Source organism: Phyllopteryx taeniolatus, chromosome 8 (genome assembly GCF_024500385.1).
Source record: "Phyllopteryx taeniolatus isolate TA_2022b chromosome 8, UOR_Ptae_1.2, whole genome shotgun sequence".
Lineage (NCBI taxonomy): Eukaryota > Metazoa > Chordata > Actinopteri > Syngnathiformes > Syngnathidae > Phyllopteryx > Phyllopteryx taeniolatus.
Window position 1 is genome coordinate 31,411,971 of NC_084509.1, and position 18,464 is coordinate 31,430,434.

The window sequence follows — 18,464 nt, forward strand, 5'->3', positions numbered from 1 at the left end:
GGGGGTGAAAGAAAAGAAAGAAAAAAAAAAAAAAAAAAAAAAAAAGGGACAAAAGTCGCTCTAAAGTGCGATAAAGACACGCAAAAGGGACAAAAAAAAAAAAAGTCACGCGATTAATTGCCTCGCTCCGGGGTGATCTCGTCTCGTTCAAATGAATTAATCCACTCTCGGATTCAATTAATTCGTCGCTGACATCTTTTCCACGCACACGGTCACATGTTCCTCACTGGGTCACCCAAAAACGTTCGTCGTGGGTAAGTAGCAAGTAGGGGGAAAAAAACACAATAAATCCACTCAGTGTTCGTCGTTCCTGTTCTTCCCTGCGCGGCGTGGCCGCGGATTGAGAATTTGAGATCCTTCTCAAACAGTCCATTGACAGCAGCCGTGTGAGTTGCCTGCGCGCGCGCGCGCGCGCGCGAGCCAGGCAACAGAGGCTCATTGTGCTCCGGCGTGACGCGCGCACACGCCAACCGGCCGGAAGAAGCTCATCTGGCGCCCTCTGGTGGACACAATCGGGAGCGAGCGGGAGGTGAATTTGGCCCGTCGGCAAACCAACAATTTGAACACTTGGACGTTCCGAATTTGGAAAATGTATAGAAATGTTTACATCGAATATATAAAAAGTAATGATACTAACATATATTAACAGTTCATAGTAAAATCTTGCTACAGTTATTATACATATATACATTAGGGCTGCAGCTATCAAATATTTTAGTAATCAGGGATTTAACTACAAATTCCAGAAAATTTGCAGCAGCCAATCAAATTGCTGCGTGCCGTGTCCTGTCTAGAATCTTCCTCACTTTGCTGTGATTGGTCACACGGTGACGTCAAAGTCGGAGATACTGCATTGTGATTGGCCAAATCTGCACTTTTTGGGAGTAATGTACGCATGGAAGTTTATTGATCAAATCGACCAGTTTTACAGTTAAATATAGTAGTTGAGGGCGAAATTACACATTTTTGTTTAGTTCTTCTCTTATTAAATATATCTAATTTTCATAATTTGAATATTGTTGTATTTAAAAAATACAAATTAAGAAGTAGTACATGTAATGCAAAACTACTGAATTTATTTCAGTGATTTTCCAATATAAAAAAAACATTATTTATGAAAAATAGTCATTGTTAACTGTGGTGTTTTCTTTTTTTAACGCCTCCATTTTTATTACTTAAATATTACTTTTGAGTAAAACAGCCCAAATGAACAAGTATTGTAAGTCAAAGTAATATACCAGTAAAACATTGATTTTAACTAGGTGTGCATTTTCAGTATATCTAAAGAAATGAACATAACCTGAGGAACATTCAGAACGTAATATTTTTTAAAGTAATTGTATGATGTAAATTTTGGTAGCATGTGAGTTGGATATATTTTACTTTTTAAAATTTGTACATGATTATTTTTGCATTGTATATTTTATGATTATATCATTGCCAATTTACAGGCCATTCAATGGTCATTGCGTAAAATGACATTTTGACGATTAACTCGACACTGACTAAATAGTTTCCAGCAATATTAATTTCTGCGACTACAGAGATGCTTTTGACATCAAACTGACCCATTTGCCAGTTTTATACTTTATAAACATTTATAAAACATTATTATTTTTGTACCTTTTGACATATATTTAAAAAACAATATTGTTGAATTTGCAAAAAAAAAAAAAAAAAGCACTCGTATAGAAATATAAAATGTCATGTAAAACTCACAGATTTAATTTGATCAATTTATTAATTTAATAATGACCGGGTGTGCCTTTTCTGTGTCCTAAAGAAATGAACGTGACAGGAGGGATACACAAATAATACCAAATTTGAACAGGGGTGTGTAGACTTTTTAGAACCGTTTTATACAGTATATATACTAATAAATGCACATAAAATGGGAAAAATTGGAAGTAAATATTCGTGTGTATATCTGTCTATAGGGAATTATGGACTGTATGTATAGGAATCGACACACCAATGTTGAATCAATTGAAAAGCGCCGACGTTCAATTAATTTCTGAGGCAAGTGAACAACATTTGTTTTCCACGCACATCGATATACTTAAAGGTGATTTTCTGCATTCCCCCCCCCCCCAGAAACATAATGAATGGACGGTTCCATAGAAGTTGTGCTTTGTGTATCTGTGAGGTCTTGTTAAAAGAAGTCTTGCACCAAATGGTTCACTTGTCGATTTATTCTACATCCACAGTTTACAGGAATAAGAAAGTCTCCGTGAGCGAGCTGGCTTCTTCTCTCGTATTGCTTCACACCATCGAGACATGACCACTCACTGGCCACTTCATTGGGCACACCTGCGCCATCTAGGAGTAGAGATTCCAACACAGCGATTCGTAACAATACTCAGTTTTATGTGCTTAGAATTGCAGGTTGTGGTTTGCAGTGGTGTGGAACTAGTAGCTGTTTTGAATACTTTGGCTGCCTTACGAGAGGGTCAAAATGTACAAAGCACCGTTCACAGCTACAATGGTGTACATTTTTAAATGGACAACAGTTAGCACCAGTTCTAGGTAAAAATGGTATTTCTTGTTGAGCATTTGGATGAATTAAGGCTTGTTTAAACTGGAACTGACCAGTTTCTTCCCCGAGCATCTCTCTCTCTCTCTCTCTCTCTCTCTGTCTGTCTATGCCAGCGACGTATAGTGACAGGCAGAACAATTAATTGCTCTTCCACTAGATGGCAGAAGGTACAACGAACCTGTCAATTGGTGAGTAAATTGAGACGAGATCCTCATTATATCGTAATATATACTTTTTGTCACATTCTCCTGTAAAATATGTGCCTTGGCTCAAAATAGTTTGCCTACGACAGTGCATTTGTAGCTACATTATTTTTTTTTTTGCATGGTATCTCTATTGCAATGGCTCAGGTGTACCTAATAATGTGAGCGGCGGCTGCAGAGAGCGACGCCTCGTCGACGCCAGGCGGGCGGGGGTTACAATAAATTAATAAATTAACACACACACAAACATATGAGAGGCCTGCAAACGCTTTTACAGTCGGAGCAATACCAGTGGTTAAAAATGAAACAATAATGAACAACAAACATCATCATTTCTACAAGTACAGTACGTGGACCTCCCCACCGTCGTGATGTCACACGCTAGCACGATCACAGTCTAACACGACACACGCGAACCTCATCTGATGGATTATAAATGACATCATGAGCGGCAGCCATTTCGATTGTTTTTTTTTTTTCCCCCTGCTCGCTCTGCACATGCAAATTGCCAGCTTGCCCGCTTTTTTTCACCTTTAAAAACAAACAAACAAACGTAGCACTGTAAAAAACCTATGGCTTCATTTTGCCTCCGTCCCTGATTGGAATATTACAAAGGAGTATTGGGGCCACAGTGAAAAGAAAACAAAGATTAAAGTCGCAATTTTTCCAGAATAAAGTCATATATTTTTTTTTTCAGATGAAAAATGTTCTATATTTTATTCGATTGAAGTCGTACATATCGTTGGGAAAAAAAAAAAGTCGTGTATTTTTAGGATAAAAAAAAGTTTCATGATTTTAAAGTCGGAACGTTGCAATAATAAAATGATATATTTTTTTGATTAAAGTTGTATATTTTCTAAATTAAAGTTATAATATTATGAGAATAAAGTTGTCTCATTTTGAAATTAAAGTCATAATATTACAATAGTCAAGTTATTCATCTTCGAGAATAACATTTTATATTTTCAAGATGAAAGTAGTAATGTGATAAAAACAAAGAAAATAATTATACATTTTCAAGATTTGAGGAGAAAGTCATATATTCCCATGAATACATTCAGAAACTATTGGAATAAATTCACGTTTATGATGAAAGTCATAACATGAGAATAATGTATTTTTGAGAAAGAAGTATTTTTTTTTAGGTTAAAGTGATCATTTATGAAAATAGACGTAATACTCCGACAAGAAAGACGCTTTTCTGAAAGAGTCGTATATTTCATAACTTTACAAGAATAACATCGTACTTTTACGAGGGCAAGTTGAAGGAATGATTGGCTCAGACTTGTGTGGGCTTATTTTGAAATTCTCTTGGTGAAATATGACTTTTGACCTCGAGAAAAACGTATGACATTATTATAGAAAATATGAAACTTTGTTTTCATCTTAAAAACGACCTTTTTTCCCCCTCAAAATATATGACTTCTTTGTTGTAAAATCGGAATCAGCTTTATTGGCCAAGTATGTTGCAAGACACACAAGGAATTTGTCTCCGGCGGTTGGACAACTTTATCTCGTATTGTCATCCCCCCCCCCCCCCCCCCCCCCCCCCCCCCCTCCTTCTTCTCAGTGTGGCTGTAATACTCTTTAGTAGAATATATTGTACTTGATAGGGAGTACAAATTAAAATATTTGAAAAATATATATAAAAAGCAGTAAAAATGGTAGAAAAATCATGAGGAGGCAAGGAAGCGGCACGCTGGCAAAACGGGGGCTCCAGTGGTCCCGGCCCACAAAATCAAACACTTGGGCTTGTCCCTGAATGCGGCAAAAAGAGCAATCAAAGGCAAATCAATACTATATGAGTAAGGCAATTCAAACGCATGGACGCTATGACTTAAAGAGTGGCCGTTCTCTTTTGTTAGTGCACTTCGTCAGGCGCCGGACTACACGGCTACATGGCTTGTATGGCGAAGGAGCGGCCATCTTGGTAAGGTCAGTGCACGCGGGCAACCCGAGACGCTCCCTTTCGACTCGATCGACCGCGACTCATTTCACGCCCCCCCCCTCGAGGCAATCGGCTTTGGCATGAAACACAAACTGAGGCGACGAGCATGTGCCCACAAAAACGTTTACGGAGGAACCTCTAAAGCTGTTGTACTATTTTTAATTTCACCCAAAACGTTGAATGATTTGAATCCCGGTCACACGAGATGACAGCGTATCCCCAATTGTGGAATTAAAAACTGAAGGGGCATTTGAAATGAATTGAAAAGTGTTGTTTTGTATTTGTGGCACATAAATAGTTGGGTCCCTGGAATCCCTGCCCACACATTGAGCGTGAAATTAAACATGAGCAATGAAATCTTTTGTGGGTTGCCTAAGTGAGTCATTCCGAATTTTGTGACATCGCAATCCCACTTTACATAACGGCAGCCCATGAGCCAGTTTCTGGCCGGCCCGAGATCTGACACTTTCGGACTACACTCAATCACTAGCATGTCGACAAAAGTGTAGAAGGGGCGGGGTGAGCAGTGGCTCCATTGCACGAGACACGACCGTCGTCCCATAACAGGCTAATTTCAGGCAAAGGGTATCAAGACAGGATATAACCTTGTTTTTGGGAGACGCTACAGTTGCTATACGCTAAATGTAGCAACAAAAGTCGCTGCGTTGGCAACTGGACTGCGTTGGCTTTTAAAATTTGGGACTCCGGCACACCCTGCAGCGGAGGGGGCGGGCTAAGCAGCGGTCGCGTTGCATGAGACGGGTTCGCTACCTCAAAACAGGCAAATCTTAGAAATTCAATTCGAAGTTTTGATAAGATGCACGTGAAATGTTTTCAATTGTGACAAAAGGCATCAGTCTCCTTGAAGTGTTGTAAAATAGCTACTAATCTGGTGATGGCGTCAAATATTGTCACGTGGTTCGCTGTTGCTTCTAAAATCTTCTTTTTATATTTTGTCAGAGCTGCTTGCTGTAAAAACTCACCTATTTGTTGTTTGTTGTTCTAAGATGCCAACAAAGCCCTGGTTCATAGCAAAGTCGTAATTGGTGTTAAGGAAGTATAAAAGTGGTACATCTCGATGGAGAATCTAACATTGTATGTCAGGGAAGAGCTAAGTTCAGCCTGGGTTGCTAGTAGAAATTACGGAGAGTCTTGGCAGCACGTGCATGTAAATGAGCACTCCCGGTGCATTTATATATAAAAAAAATAAATAAATAATAATCATCATTTTATTTGAAGGCTAATGTTGCAAGATGAGTTTGAAGATCACAGAGAATTTGAAGGGGACGGGGGAAGCATTTACAGTTTTTCGCCATTTTTCGCGGCAGGGTTCGGGGTTTACTGTACCTGCTCAGTGCAAGAAAACAAAATGTAGCATTCCTCAGTAGGGATGATATTTGGTCCATAGATGGTATAAAAACTTTTGACTCATGGCATCGCTACATGTTATGGCTGCTTTGCGGTCCAAACAGTTCAAGACCTCTCGCCTCCCCAACTGGACTCGGTGTCAAGACTTGACCCCTTTGGAGGGCTCAGTAGACTGGCGCACGTCGGTCCACTCCTGCATGGTGCTCTGCAGCGCCTGCGTCTTCTCCTTGTCCACCAGCACGTAGTCCACCTTCTCGTCAGACGTCGCCGAGGACGTCGACGGCTGCCCGGTCACAAAAAGACAAAAGTGACGCGGAATCTAGTTCCATATTTAGCGATTTTTTTTCCCCTACTTGTCCATTCCGGCAATCCCTGCAATATCACGGAAAGCTGTGGTTGAAATGTTTTTGGACATGTTTCCAAGAAACTTACTACTTACTGTAAGGCCCTCCCTGGCATGCAGGAAAGGAGAGCCACAGTCGCTGATGCGCATTTTTGGAAAGATTATGCTATCTGCTGTCTGTATTGAGAATTGTTGGCATATCATGCTCATACACACAAGTCGGGTGCCAATGACTGAAAGAGTGTAAATCCAAATGCACGTATACCTTTCTGTGTGCGCAGGGCGATCCGGGCTGGAAGTCCAGCGCCAGGTAGTCCACGTTGCCGCTCTTGCGGAGGGCCGGACTGCCGGTGCCGCTCACGGCCGGCGAGGTAGACGCCGGGTTCTGCTATATTGAGGGCGGGACCGTCGTTATGACACGCCGCTCGATTCCCGCCCACCCCACCCCCGGCGGCCCTCACCATGGCCACGTAGTTCTCCTCGCTGTCTGCGGAGTCGGTGCTGGTGACGCTTTGCGTGGAGATGGGTCGACAGCGATGCGAGGGCGCGCAGTTCGCGGCGGGCCTGCGGCAAAGCACGGCGGGCCGCGGGCCGGTTACCTTCGGGCCTCGGGCGGAAATGCAGCGGCAATCTGTGGCCGTGCGTGTGTGTGGATGTGAGTATATAATAGTGTATGCGTGCGAGCGTGGCTGCGTGTGTCAGACTATCTGTATGTCTATATTTGTGCGTGCGTGTCTGTCTGTGCAGTAAGTGTGCGTGTGTTTGTGAGCGAATGTGTGTGTCTGTGTGTGTAAATACTTGTTTGTTTATGTCTCTGTTTGTGTGTGTGGTGTGTGTGTGTTCGTATGAGAGTGTCTATGTATATATGTGTGTGTTGATGTGCGTGTATGTATGAGACCATCTGTAGGTCTGTATTTGTGTGTGTGTGTGTCTGTATGCATGCGTTTGTGTGTGTCTGTGTATGTAAATATTTGTTTGTTTACATCTGAGTTCGTGTATATAAGTGTGTGTGTGTGTGTGTGCGATTGAGTGTCTCTACGTGAGTTCCTGCGAGAGAGTGTGCGTCTGTGTGTGTAAAAATGTGTTTGTTTATATCTGTGTTCATGTATACAAGTGTGAGTGTGTGCGCGATTGAGTGTCTCAATGTGTGAGTGTGTGTGTGTGTGTGTGTGTGTATATCTATGTGTGTGTTTGCGTGTGCGCACGGGACTCACATGTGCCGTGTCCAGGACATGGTGACCGGGCTCTTAAATGGCAGCTCGTCAATGAAGCCGTTGTTCTTGAGATCCAGAGGTGTCGGCTTGGCTGCGGAACACAAAGTCGCGGCGTCAGCGCGTTTTCAGAGGACGCGTCCGAGCCGCACGGCGCGGCGACACCGGTCGGCAAAACGCTTCGCTCAGATGAGTTCGTTCAACCCTTTCAAATTGGAAAGACGACAGCACATTTTTTTCACAGTGCCTAGAAGACTTCAACATCTGCGATGTTTACAAAAACACGTACTTTAGATTTACTGAGGCCTAAATCTGCTTTTATGTTAACGAAACACATACGTTAAGGTTAGCCATAGCCGTTTTGATATTTGCAAAAAGAAAAACCAGATCAATTAGGGTGACCGTAATTGCTCGTGTATAATGCACACTGTTCCCCCCAAAAAGCTTCCAAAGTCAAAAGTCATATAATAAAAGGCATCGGTAGAATAAAAGTTCGAAAGTTCTTTCAGAGTAAAATGAGGTCAATGACATGAGCTTTCGAACAGCCATTCATTTTGAAGCCGTAGTGTTAAAACTAAACACTAGGGTGCGCCACAATGTTAAAGACACCGTCAAAGAACAAGTCGACCTCGGTATTCATAACATTATTGATCGGAATGTATTGGCAAAATAAATAATAAATGAGGAGTGGGTTCACCACTAACATTTATTGCGCATCAATATGTCAATGGATAGAAAGTCACGGGTGCGCATGATAAATGGCTAGATTTTTTTTTTGAGGTCCATTTTTGGGCCGTGCATGATACCCCGCTGCTTATTAAAGGAGAGAAATGGTAGTCATCGATCAATCTTGACATCACTCACACTTCCTGTTGGGCTTGAGGTTGCGATTGATGGGCGGCGGCGTGATGTCGCTGAGGCGCGCGGGCCGCTGGCACAGGGAGGCGCCGCTCCCCTTGCGGGCGGGCAAGGTGGCCGAGAAGGCCGGGAAGTCAAAGCGGTGCGGCCCGGGGCTCATGGGGATGTAGGCGTTCTTGGGACTGTCCGCCGGGGCCGCGCTGAGCGGCGACGAGCCCGGGTTCATGGGCACGTAGTTGTCGTCCGAGTTGCCGCTGTCCGAGCGGGTCAGGGGGGTTCTGGTTCTCTGCGGCGGGGTTGGGGTCGCGGGGACAAGTCGAGTAGTAACCAAACACCAGCGAGTCGTACGAAACGATCCGATTTCAACGATTAGGGCGGGAAATCCACTGACTCCAAATAACGTATCTTTGGTCAACACGTGTCGGACGTCACATGGCGGACGTGGTGACTTACCAGGTACGAGCTGAAGCCGTCGTTGACGGACTCCACGGACTGGCCCGAGTCGTTGAAATGGATCGGACGCTGATGGGTGCTCGTTTCGAACGAAGAGCCTGCGGAGGATAAATGACAGTGAATCCACACTTCGCTATTCACCCATTTGCGTTTGTTCTCGGTGGGACCTCTCCCGCAGCTATTCGGGTTTTGCGTGCGCTTTCCGATGCCACAAGATGGCGCCAGAGCCCTGCCCAAACGGGGAAATACCACGGCGATTAGTCCAATTCGGTATGTTGAAGCGATACGTTTCCACAGAGATGTTAGGAGGAGCGCAGAGGCAAATATTTGGTAAGCCATTGATTTCGAAGATCAGGAACACCGTCACCGACAACAATAACAGCGTATTCATGAATTCGACACCGCAAAATTGTGGAAGCGACCTCAAAATTTGGGGCTAAGAGCTGCCTCTCCGACTCGAAACTAATTCCTTTGGGCGGGCATTCTAACAAGACGTGACTATTGAGTGTTTTTGTTCTTGCATCCTAGAATGTTCCTGAGTCCTATCTGTGAGAAGCGGAATTGGAATAAAATGTCACGTGACGCACGACACTATCAGCGTACCTCTGTGCAGCCTGACGTTCTCCACGGCGGGCAGCGTATTCCTTCTGGGGATGACCGACACGGCGGCCGAAGCGTCACCGTTCTGGCTCCCTAGCGAGCGCGGACTCCCCCACTGCCCGTCCGAGCCGGGCTTGGGCGGCCTGGGCGGGGGCGCGCGGGACGATTCGGAGCCGGAGGGCGTCAGCGAGTTGTGGTTCTTATCAAACGTCCGCGGTATTTGGTAAAAGGAACCCGGGGGCGTGGGGAGGTCGTAGTTGTCGGCGGGCCGCTCGCCGGCGGCGGCCAGGGTGTTGCAGGGCGTCTGGAAGGTGTACACCTCCTCGTTCTCCGGGTCCAGCTCGGAAGGAGCGCCGTGGGCCTCGTAGCCCCGGGGCGACACGTAGCAGGAGTCGTCGGACGGCGCCGGCCGGTGCTGCTTGCCGGCCTTGGGGAGGCTGTAGAAGCCGTGCAGCTGAGCGCCCATCCCGTTCAGACAGTGAGAGAAGCCGTGCGACAGCTTCTGGACGGCCGAGTCGCTGCCCGTGAACACGTTGCTTCTCGTGGCCTGGGAGAAGCTGGCGCTCCTGCAACGCCAACACAATAGGACAAAAGAACGGGAGGTACAATGAAGACGAAATCTTCCTTGACATTCTCAAACGTGTCTATTGTTCCAGCGGGTTTTTAGTCTTTAATGCTCTCGCGCGCATATGAATATAAACATGTGAACAAGCGAAGCCCCAAACGTCCTAGCAACACCTATGTCGACGTCTAAATCATCGATGACGGTCTCAAATACACGTGCATTAGCGTGAGCGAATGTACATGCCAAGGAGAGAGAGAGAGAGACAAAAGACTTTAACCTTTCTACCAATTCTACAAATGGTAGAATTTAAAAATTCAATCAAAAGAGACTTTGCAAAGTGAAGTATTTTTGTATATACAAAAACATATTCTTCGAGTATTGAACACATTTATGCAGCTAACCCACCAATGGAAAGTCCAATTCAAGTTTTCAATTCTTGGAGTTGCCCCAGCGGGCCACACAACCGCCGTACGGCGGCGCGAGAATTGGCATGACTTCTTTCGCTAACTTGTATGTTTTTACGAGCTTCTCATGGAGATGATGACAAATACAAATAAAGAGGGCCACGCCTCTGTTTGACTTTGAGCGGCAACCTGTTTGACCTTAGCTCGACGAGCGGCTAATTCCGACTTCGGGTCACCTTCCATCACAACCACAACGGGTTTTACGGCGGTGGAGCGTCATTGGCTTTGCAACTCATCCAGGGAGTAATGGGAATGAACGACTCACGGAGAGAAGGTTTCTTTTGTGTGTGATGCTGATGAAATGGACGGCCAGCTTTTCATTTTTGGTGCCGACTCAGCAGATTTGCGCGCGTGTTTGCGTGGCGGGGCGGCGAGGGCCGTTGGGCTTCAGGGCGGGTGGAGGTTGGCGGGGACGGGGGACGCAAACGAATAGCAAAGTGATGGATTGCAGCCTCGGCGACCTCATCCATCATCCAGTTCTTGTTCTTGTTCTTCTTGTTATTGACAAACGCTTTCGGGCGCATGTTGACGATTAAGACGCGGTGAAAACTTGCATTTCTGTTTCGTAAAAGCAGCACTACAAGGAACTGTTGCTCCCAAGCTCCCCCTACAGTTATGAAGTGTAATTGTCTTACAATTTGAAATGAACGTACCTGAAAATAGAGGTTTTTAAAGGAACTTAAAATGAGCAACGTTAGTGCTTATGCTCGTGCCGATGCAACAGGAGAGCTGTCAAAATGTACGAGATAGCGGAAGATGTGCTTTGAAGCGACATTTACAACGATGCTACATGCTAATTGCTAACAGACCTCATCTGTGTTAGCTGCGTGTGTTCCTTACAGGCATCTATTCTTTATACTCCTTGTGAATGACTAATATTACGGCTTACTGAGTCAATTCTAATAGTTGTGAATAGTTTGATTATAAACGAATTATTATTATTTTTTTTATAAACTTTACTTTCTAGTTAAAGTAAGCCATTACAAACGAATAACAAATATGTTTTTTTTTTGGGAGCAGCAGCAGCAGCTAAAAAGCTAAAATGCGCCAGCGTACTCCTTTTCTGCTTCAATAGGCTGGAATGGATTCATGAATTTCCAATCATTTCAATGGGTAAAGATGATGATGATGATGATGATGATGATGATTTGAGTGGGATCAGGGGACAAAGTAAACTTCTATGTCCAGACACCACAATGATTTTTTTTTTTTAAAGACTTGTAGAGATGATCCTCTTGAATATCATTATATTTGTTTTGCCTGTTTTGTCTTGTGCTACTGTGTTGTTTCCATTGTGGAAACTACTGGAGCAGTAAATGTCCTTCGTGGATGAATAAAGTATCTATCTATCTATCTATCTATCTTTGTAAACGGTTTATTTGGCCCTCTCATCCTCAGGGGGCTCTGACAGCGGAGGAAGCGCAGCCAGCCTGTACGTTGACCCGGCATACAGGAAGCGTGACCCTTACCGCGCGCTCTCCGTCTTCCTGCTCATGCACTGGTGCAGGAGGAGGTAGTCCTGCGGCGCGCTGTTGGACAGGGCGCCGTGGTGCGAGTGGCGCACGGGCACGTCGAAGGTGAACAGGACGGGCTGGCTGGAGTGGACGGGCGCCGACGACTTGCCGCCGCCGCTCAGAGGGGCCGAGGAGCCGGAGACATCTGCTCCGACGGAACGCGGCATATGTTGCAGTCGGACATCTGCAGAAAGGGGAGGGTACGCATTATTGATCGGAACACAAGAGACGCCTCGCCAGAACCTTTCGAAAGCTCAGAGGTGACCTTCCCTCTCCGACGCAATAAGACACTCAATAAGAATTTCGAAGTGGCATATGGAACGGCTTACCATTATAATATATAAAAGTTTAGTATTGCTTTATTAACTTTTTTTTTTTTTTTTAAATGTCAGTGAACATCACATTCAGCCTGCAAAGTCATGGACAGAAGGAAGTGATGGTCTGTTTTCTGTATAATATAAACAAAAACAAAACTAAATATATATATATATATATATATATATATATATATATATATATATATATATATATATTTATTTTAAATGTGCTTTATTTTCCAATAAACCTTATAATAAAAATACTAAAGAAATAAAAACATGCATTCTATTTTACATACTGGATTTTCTCACATTGTCCACAAATGCAGTGCATTTCTAGTACTTTTGTATTAATTAGATTGATCTTTTTTTTTGAGTAATTGTCCTTTTATTGAGAGAAGATTTAATAAACCTGTGAGTTTGTTTAACGTTTTCTAAAACGATTTAGAGAATATTTTTTGTGTTTTGTTTTTCCTTTTTTTATATTATTATACATGAACATTATATGTAAATATGTATTATTTTGACCAGATTAATTAATCAAATTAAAATGATTTATAATTGTGTATTATTTTGTTCCAATTCTAATCTAGATTTATATTAACATATTGATTAATTCATGATGAAAATATTATTTTAAAACAAATTATTTAGAAATTATATTTTATGATTTTGAGTACAATTTTTCACATGATGTTGTAGTGTATTAGAATATAAACTTCTTTATCGTGACGATATTTTTTGCAACCTGTAAATCATTTATAATAGAAATATATTTTGAATATATTGTGTTTATTTTTCTTAGAATTATTATATAATATTACTGTGTTAAAATATTGATTGACTTAATATTATGCGTCCATGATGTGAAACATTGACATAATTGAAAGAAATGCATTTTTTATATTTGCATTGTCCTGATTTAGTGAGCACAATGAGCATTTACATTCATGGCTTTGGGGTGAAAGGCCAAAGACCCTTAGTCTTGGCTTAGCGAGACGAGAGGTGGGGCACGCCTGTCAATCCCCAGCCTGACACGTAAAAGGGTCACCTCACATAAATGAACAATGCACACAAAGGTGGACGCCCACTGTGATGTTTTATCGGAGGCTACGCTGCATCAGTCTATGCTCCAATCGATACATAAGAGGGATGCGCCCCGAGGGAGGCGACAACACAGTATCATCCTTTTTTTTTTCGGGGGGGGGGGGGGGGGGGTGGTTGCGATGGTTGCGTGATCATGTGCACATGATCCGAGACCCGCTTCGATCGTGCGCAGACAACAACCTCGCTGCCTTTTTCCCTGCTGTGTGACAAGCGAGATATCTCCATCAGAGTGCTAATCGAGGCTGCGAATAGACACGGGCAGGAGGCCGAGCGAGCGGAGGAAGAGGAGGAGAAAGTGGGCGGCAAGCCGATCCATCGACCCGTGGTGCCGCATGCAACTCTAGCCGAGGGGCGCATGGAAATAAAAAAACAACAACAACAACAACAACAAAAACACAAAACCTCACCTTCCCTGAAGCTAAATAACCTCTCAGTCACTCTGCAGAAAGTGCATTTCATTTCATGTACTTTTCTCCAAGATGGCCAAGGAAGAGCCTACCAGGCTGCTAACATTTTTGGGAGGAAAAGAAAAAAAAAATCTCTTATCATGACCTTGGTTAAAAGGAGGCATCTATTTGAGGGTTGGTGTTTTGGGTGATGAGTAGAGGTGTTTATTTAGTCACTGTACAGTAAGTGGATCTCACGCAAGGCCAGGGAAGAAGGTAGCGGGCATTTATGTATTACAATAAAGTGGCACACTGCACGCAGCTGCTCTGTGATTCAGACATTATCAGGGAGGCGCCACTCTGCTTGTTTTTCATGCACGTTAGCCTCCCTTTACCAAGACGTCTCGGAGGTCAAGCTGCTCTTTCGAAACCTTCAAGATGAGTCATGATGTCACACACAGTGACCTACTCTGTGTGTGTGTGTGTGTATTATACTTGTGCAGGGGGAGGAGAAGGTGGGGGGTGTTCCAGTCTGACTAAAAGAGGTGTATGCCTGAGGGGCATTGGGATGTCCAGGCCATTGGACATCATCCATTACACATGCAGGGAAGCCCCCCCATCCCCAAATCCTCCTACACCACCCCACAGCCAACCCCCCCCCCCCCCTCAATTACGCCATTGTTCTGAGTGATTCCACCCTCCGTCGGCTTGCTTGGGCGTCATCTCCTCTCCCGCAAAAAGCTTTTGTAAAAAGCTTTCATGCAACGCCGCGAGTCCGAGGCCCACTAACGTGGGCGGATATATCGATCGGTCATAGAGAGACTCAATCCCCGCCCCCTCCCCCACCTGCCTGATTGGGTAGCGAGCGTGGAGGAGAGCGAGCGACGTGAAAGCAATCTCAGATATCTCGTTCTGGGTCTTTTTTGTTTTGGCCAACATGTTTCATGGCTGATGTTAATGGGTCCAATGATGGATGTCACCGCTGGGACGCTATTCCATTGCGTCCATCCAAGCACGTAAAAACACAAAAAGTCGACGATGGAGACGACAAAACAGAGATCATCCCCTTGGGTTGATCCAGCATTGTTCATAAATCCAAATATTTTGGTTATTTGGTTTTTATTTATTACCTTAAAGACCCTGTAAAGGGAAATCAGAGATTTGTTGAAAACTACATAGGACAGGTTTCAAAATACAACTATGAACTATGAGGTACTTATTTGTGGAGATGTGGTGTTGAAGTGTTTTTCACCGTTTCAGTTTTCCTGATTTTTCTGGGGGGCGTGGCTAAAACGGCACTGCACGTCACGCTTTGTAGTCGTCCTATGACCTTGAGTCTATGTTCAAATTAGCGGTTAGTCAGTGCAGTTACGACGTACTAGCTAGCTAGCTATGCCTACATCACAAAAAATCTTTGTTCTGGATAGTGCACTCCATGGCCGCTTTAGAGTGCCTCATTGTCAGCCGCGGGTGCGCGCACGTCTCACAGAGAACATTGGAAAAGTGAGGAAGGGGAAAGTTTGATTTACTTTTTCAAGTCCGACTTGACAACCAGCATATGGACTGGCGTTTCGGGCTGGCATGGACGCTTTAGAGCGCCTCGTCGTTGGCCGGAGTACTTTCACATCACGGAGAGAAGGCCGAAGAACGAGGTAGAAACGTTTTTAAAAGCCCAACGTGAAAACCAGTCCGTGTACAGGGGCTTCACGCTGGCACAAAACAAAGCACAAAAAAAAAACAAAAAACAGCAGCTTTGGGTGGGGGGAAACAACACATGGTCGACATTCCGGGTCAGCGAGTGCCCAAGTTCACGAGCCATTTTCCCAATTAGGCTCCATAATACATCACCTACTGTCTCATCTGCTCTTTGGGCGTAATCTAATAGAGCGTGGCTGCTGGATCTCAGGAGGCCAAAATTAGAACCCAGCTGGTTCACTGAGGACAACCGACGTCTTTGTCAGAGTGCCGCGCATTTCCTCCCGGTCGGGCTAGAAGTGAAGGAAGAAGTCAAATAATCTAATCTGAAATAGGGTGTAAAAATAGAAGAGGAGGGGGAGAGAATTTTAAAAAACGGCAGTTGGAGCGACATGAATCAAAGCACTTTGGAAGCTTGAAGCGGGTGGCTTTGAATTTTCTCAATGTTGCGCAGATTGCAATCACACTTGAGATGACAGCCTATGAGAGAGGACGGTCCACACACACACACACACACACACACACACACACACACGCGCGTGCTGCCGACATGGTAATCAGTTAATTAATCAAACGTAAATGGGAATTCTTCACGTTGCCAAGACAGTTTGGATAATTGTACGCTTTTGGGTCAGGACCAGCGCACCACGAAGGTGCCTCAACCTCAAATGAGTTTGGCAATTTTTGGAAAATTTCATTGTATGTGTAAATTACTTTTTTTGGGGGGAAAAAAATTCAAGACTGTGACCACTCGATGTGGGCGGTAGCTGACATTTTGCGATAATATTTACATAAACGATACAAAAATATACGCATATTATATATACTGAAGCCCCGGTAAAATAGGCCTAGCGATGACCCCTGACCCTACTGATGATGACAGCCCGGTGGCTTTAGGCTTCATCTCGGTAGATAAAGCCTAAATCGGACCGGATACCTTTAGCTAGCTAGTTTAGCTTCCGCAAAGTCTGCGCGGACCAGCTCGCTCCAGTCTTCATTCAGATCTTCAATAGATCTCTGGAACTGTGCGAAGTGCCATCCTGTTTCAAACGCTCCACCATCATTCCAATACCCAAGAAACCTACAATCTCAGGTCTAAATGACTACAGGCCTGTCGCCTTGACATCTGTGGTCGGGAAGTCCTTTGACCGTCTCGTGCCGGACCACCTCAAGAGCGTCACAGGTCCCCTGCCGGACGCCCTGCAGTTTGCATACCGAGCGAACAGGTCTGCGGACGATGCGGTCAACATGGGACCGCACTTCATCCTAGAACACCTCGACAGTGCAGGGACCTACGCGAGGATCCTGTTCGGGGACTTCAGCTCAGCGTTCAACACCGTCATCCCTGAACTCCTTCCCTCCGAGCTTCTCCACCTCAGCGTCGCGCCTGCCATCTGCCAGTGGAATTACAGATTTCTGACGGGCAGGACACAGCAGGTGAGGCTGGGGGAGGCCACCTCATCCACACGCAGCGTCAGCACCGGGGCGCCCCAAGGTTGTGTCCTCTCTCCGCTGCTCTTCTCTCTCTACACGAACGACTGCACCTCAGCGAACCCGGCTGTCAAACTCCTGAAGTTTGCAGACGACACCACTGTCATCGGCCTCATCGAGGACGGTGACGAGTCTGCGTATCGACAGGAAGCGGAGCGGCCGGAGCTGCGGTGCGGCCGACACAACCTGGAGCCGAACACGCTCGAGACTGTAGAGATGATCGTGGACTTCAGGAGGCATCCTTCGCCACAGCTGCCCCTCACGCTGTCCAGCTGTCTTGTGTCAACCGTCGAAACCTTCAAGTTCCTGGGAATTACAGTCTCTCAGGACCTGAAGTGGGCGATCAACATCAACTCCGTCCTCAAGAAGGCCCAGCGGAGGATGTACTTCCTGTGGCTTCTGAGGAAGCACGGCCTGCCACAGGAGCTGTTGAGGCAGTTTTACACAGCGGTCATTGAATCGGTCCTGTGTTCTCGAACCCTAACCCTCTGCATCTTTTTGCACAATTGTCAAAAAATCAATCAATCAATTGCACCGGCATTACCAGGTAACGAGCAACCCAATATTGCCCAGTGGCTGTTTTTTGTCAATGTCTTTGTGTCTCCAAAGTGTTCTCCGTCAATTGACCGTCTGTTGTCGTGCTCGAGCGGCTCCGACTACCGGAGACAAATTCCGTGCGTGTTTTTTGGACATACTTGGCAAATAAAGATGATTCTGATTCTGATTCTGATCTGATTCTGATATGCTACATTGACTGTTCATGCGAGCGTTGTCCAAATGTGCTGATGTGACGCAATTCAATATAACTGCATAGAGGTCAAACTTCAACCACGTCCAGACTCTACATTCCATTTGAAATTTCCTAAAAAAAAGGTTCATTTTCATTAATACTAATTTTAATGTACATATTTTACCATATTACTTAAACATGTCTGAATTTGAAATCACTCAATTATAATAAACGATTCAATAAAAATAATTCAATTACATTTGTAAAAAATTTAATTGTCAGCGATAACCAATTACAGGTAGCAGTGTTTATTTTAAACAATTTGCACATATACTATACACCAAATTTATTTATACATATTAAAAATGTATATAAAATTACTATATGTAAAAATTCAAATGACCCATAAGCTGTACATTCGTCCTGGTTTTGGACTTAAAAAAAAACAAAAAAAGAAAGAAAGAAAGGAGGAGAAAAAAAAAGCTATTTCCTTAATGGTTTTGCAAGAGATTGCTCTTGGAAGAAAAAAACAAAAAAAAAAACGGCCTTTGACAGTGTCACAAATGAAACTTGGTTGGCCAAGTGGCAGTGAATTGTGGGATGGGCCGCTTTGTCAGGCAAAGGTTAACACACACGCATACACGTACGTACAGTAGATGCACACACATTAACACA

The 18,464-nt window shown here is 44.4% G+C and overlaps 1 protein-coding gene across 8 annotated transcripts in view; it reads right to left on the bottom strand.

The window, feature by feature from the left end:
• Nucleotides 1–5,902: 5,902 nt before the first annotated feature.
• Nucleotides 5,903–18,464, bottom strand: part of gab2 (GRB2-associated binding protein 2) — a 38,529-nt gene continuing 25,967 nt past the window's right edge. For 2 of the 8 annotated variants that reach the window (XM_061783353.1, XM_061783358.1), the window contains exons 3-10: nucleotides 12,019–12,247; nucleotides 9,524–10,086; nucleotides 8,921–9,018; nucleotides 8,474–8,753; nucleotides 7,613–7,703; nucleotides 6,860–6,962; nucleotides 6,664–6,786; nucleotides 6,196–6,575 (exon numbers count right to left, since the gene is read on the bottom strand). In XM_061783353.1, coding sequence (XP_061639337.1) covers nucleotides 6,405–6,575; nucleotides 6,664–6,786; nucleotides 6,860–6,962; nucleotides 7,613–7,703; nucleotides 8,474–8,753; nucleotides 8,921–9,018; nucleotides 9,524–10,086; nucleotides 12,019–12,247 — 1,658 coding nt within the window. In that variant the 3' untranslated portion in view covers nucleotides 6,196–6,404. Of the gene's footprint in view, nucleotides 6,576–6,663; nucleotides 6,787–6,859; nucleotides 6,963–7,612; nucleotides 7,704–8,473; nucleotides 8,754–8,920; nucleotides 9,019–9,523; nucleotides 10,087–12,018; nucleotides 12,248–15,725; nucleotides 16,830–16,864; nucleotides 17,353–18,464 lie in introns of those variants that run through there. The other 6 variants (XM_061783355.1, XM_061783360.1, XM_061783359.1 and 3 more) reach the window with 6 other exon arrangements.